At 29.8% G+C, this 3,825-nt stretch overlaps 1 protein-coding gene across 1 annotated transcript; it reads left to right on the top strand.

Moving 5' to 3' along the window:
* Positions 1-2,259, top strand: LOC124496082 (uncharacterized). The gene has a single exon (XM_047059550.2). The coding sequence runs from the start codon at positions 198-200 to the stop codon at positions 2,001-2,003; it is 1,806 nt and encodes a 601-aa protein (XP_046915506.2). The 5' UTR covers positions 1-197; the 3' UTR covers positions 2,004-2,259.
* Positions 2,260-3,825: the final 1,566 nt, after the last annotated feature.

The raw sequence follows: 3,825 nt of genomic DNA, 5'->3' as shown, positions 1-3,825 counted from the left end.
GTATATATCATGTGTGTCTATGTGTGCGTTTGTGTTCGACATATTCATTCATTCATTCAGTTCGCATATGAATATTGATATATATTTTCATTTATCGTTTGAAAATTTGATCACACAAAGACAAATCTGATATTGAAGAATTGGTTTTTTTACGAATTTTTTTTTTAAAAATTCAATGAACTTCAACAACAACAACAATGATGAATCCATTATTATATGCATCAGCAGCACAACAATTATCGGAAACAGTACGACAACAAATGGAAATAATGCAACAAATTAATATACAAAAAAATCATCATCATCATCATCATCATCATACGAATAATTTTTTGAATGGAATTCCACAACAACAACAACAACAACAACAAAGCCATAAAAATGGTTTATTCATCGATCCATTTATTACGGCTGGACATAATGCATATTCAACATTAGTGCCATCACAGCCACAGCCACCACCACCACAATCTTATAATCATCATCATCATCCAATGTTAATGAAATCATCCATTACGAATCAACATCAATTGAATGCATCATTGACAAAATTAACGGAATTAGAAAATGAAATTAGAAATAGTATTGAATTGGAAAAAAATAATGACACTAAAGCTCATGCTAATGTTGACGATGAAAATAATGATGATGATGATGCTGATGATATTAAACAAATGTCCGATCAGAATACAGATATGGATTCCGATATCGATATAATCGATGAAGAGGACGACGACGACGATGATGATGATAATGATGATGACGATATAAGTGATGAACATAATGATAGTAGTAGTGGATCGACAAAAAAATCCAAAACGGATGGCAAAAAATCTACAAAAAAATCATCTACAGTAAAGCCACCATTTTCCTATATTGCACTAATAACAATGGCGATATTACAATCACCTGGTAAAAAATTGACCCTTAGTGGTATATGTGAATTCATTAGAAATCGTTTTCCATATTATAAAGAAAAATATCCAATGTGGCAAAATAGTATACGTCATAATCTTTCATTAAATGATTGTTTTGTTAAAATTCCACGTGAACCTGGTAATCCTGGTAAAGGAAATTATTGGACATTGGATCCAGCATCTGAAGATATGTTTGAAAATGGAAGTTTTTTACGACGTCGTAAACGTTTTAAACGACAACATTTAGATCTATTACAAGCATATGCTGCCTGTCCAATTGCGGCATTTGGTCCAGCGGCTGCAGCAGCAGCAGCAGCAGCCGCTGCAAGTGTTGTACATGATACATATAGACAACAAGCAATAGCTGCGGCAGCTGCAGCCATATTAAATGGAACAACATCAACAACGGCTAGAAATGGCAATTCACATCATCACCATCATCCTATATTGAATCCATATCATACAATATTAAATCATATGACGCCTACTACATTCCAAGCGGCAAATCGAACAGCATCGATTGATTCATTGGATCCAATGTCTACATATAATATGGCTAGAACAACCACCAATATGCCACCATTATCATCATCATCATCATCATCATCTTCAGCAAATATTTCAAGTACAAATGATAATTATATTCTAAGTCAAATTTCTAATATTCCTATCGCCTGTCCATCATCATCAGCATCATCATCATCGCCATCATCTCAATCATCATCATTAAACAATGGCTCAAATCATCATAATCATTTAAACAATCATCAAAGTCCAAGTCCATCCGGTACATTAACACCAGTTTCATTGATCGGTTCATCATGTTCACCCGGTTTAAATAATGGTATAAATAACGATCCATCATCAATGATATCGATTAATAATAAAGAAAAAAATCATCGTACAAAATTCACCATCAATGATATAATTGGTAGTGATGGATCGAATGAAAGTCAAGAATCAAATAGTGTTAAAAGGCCACGAATTGAGCAACAGCAACCAAATAATAATGATCATATAAAATCATCTGATCAAGAATCGGCAGGAAACATGTTAAGTCGTATGGCATCTAGACATTATCAATAATAATCATTCAATCAATAATCATCCATTATATAATCACAAAGTGCCAATTTTTTTTTAATTTAAAAAAAATCATCATCCTCATCATCATCATCATCATTTACATACACACGAATTTTGAAATAACAATTGATTGCCGTGATTAACGGTAGATCACAGTGTATCACAAACACAGAAACATGCTTATTATTTGTAATTTATAATAATAATATAATATACTACTCCAAATAAATTAATCCATTCAAAACTAAATAATAAATCCTTTTTTTTCTCTCTCGTAAAAAAAACCTGTTTTGTTGGCCAAGTGGCTTACTTTATTTTTTGTTGATTTCAAGTGGTATCCATTTGGTGTTGAAAAAATAAAATGACTAAAAACTAAAAATTTAAAATCATACGACAGCCAAATGGCTAATTTGATGTCAAATTACTACAATGAAATACATAATGATCCAATGACAATGTCAATAACAACATTTGATGTGGACAGATGCTCAACCATTAATATTTTGTTTGTAAATGTTTGCATCGGATTATACAATTGTGGACAAACCAAAAAAATTTTTAACAAGCGTAACTTATAAACGAACACGGTTTTTTTTTTTGTTTGGCCGCATCATTCAAATATTGAACATCTGTTCATATTTAAGAATGTTCACATTCAAATCTTGATGATGTAATAATGAATTTTTGAACAAATGTCGTAATCTACACTTGACACTGATATATTTAAACAATGTAGAAAATAGCAAAAAAAAAAAATCGAGTAAAGGTGACCCATACATGACATGTATTGCAAGTCGATTTTTCAATTCAACAATCATTCAAAATGATGACAACAAAAAAAAACTTTATTTCTGATTTCAATCACTAGAAATTAAAAAAAAAATTATCGATTTTTCTTCTAATAGGCTAATCATCATCATCATTAAATCAGCAATCAACACCAGAAAAAAGACATGCCGACGATCACAATTGTAATCTATGTTGATTTGAATTGAAATCAATAAATTTTTTTTTCTCTCTCTCTTTCAAAATGACTCAATAATAATGATAATAAATTGATTGAATGAATGAAAATCATTCTGATTTGCACATTAATTTGATTGATTGATTGATTGATCATGTCTATAGAAATATCTCGAATGCAACAACAAAAAAAAAGAAGAAACGATGATCAAACGAAGAACAAACAAACAAGAAAAATGAATAAACTATTTGAATTTCGAGTATTTTTTTTTCTTGCAAATTGATAATGTGTCCCATTGATTGATATGATGTGTATTTCCACACACAGACACACATCAAACACACAGATTTGAATCATTTCGATTTGATTTGATTGTATCAATTGGATTTGATTATTATTTTTTTTTCTTCTTTGATCGCATAAACATTATTCTAAGTGAAATGAAATGAAAATTTTTTTTTGTTTTTAAATAAATATTTTGAACAAGATTTAGACCATCATCTCATAGTGATCGTCTTAATTTAATCTTGTCAAAAAAAAAAAAAAAAAAAATAGATAGTGTCATGTGGTTTTCAAATGGTTTTCAATTCTAATAATTGTTGTTGTAATTGTCATTGTTGTTGTTGTTGTTGTTGTTGTTGTTGTTTTTGTAATTTTGTCAATTTTTTTTTTACTGTCAGCAAGTGATATCTAGTCTTTTTTTTTTGGTGAATATGTCAATCAATCAAAAGCAAAGATATTCGACAAACATAGACATATATACACATATCGTCAATCAAGAAGAGAGATCATCCGGGTCACAATAATCAAGAGGCAATATAATAAAAACAATTATTAATGATGATTAAAATAAATAAA

The sequence above is a fragment of the Dermatophagoides farinae genome, chromosome 8 (genome assembly GCF_024713945.1).
Source record: "Dermatophagoides farinae isolate YC_2012a chromosome 8, ASM2471394v1, whole genome shotgun sequence".
In the NCBI taxonomy this organism is placed as follows: domain Eukaryota; kingdom Metazoa; phylum Arthropoda; class Arachnida; order Sarcoptiformes; family Pyroglyphidae; genus Dermatophagoides; species Dermatophagoides farinae.
This window is presented reverse-complemented; position numbering and strand designations above follow the sequence as displayed.

Bases quoted from the DNA above. Each gene is read 5' to 3' on its own strand.
- LOC124496082 (XM_047059550.2), top strand. From the start codon at position 198: ATGATGAATCCATTATTATATGCATCAGCAGCACAACAATTATCGGAA.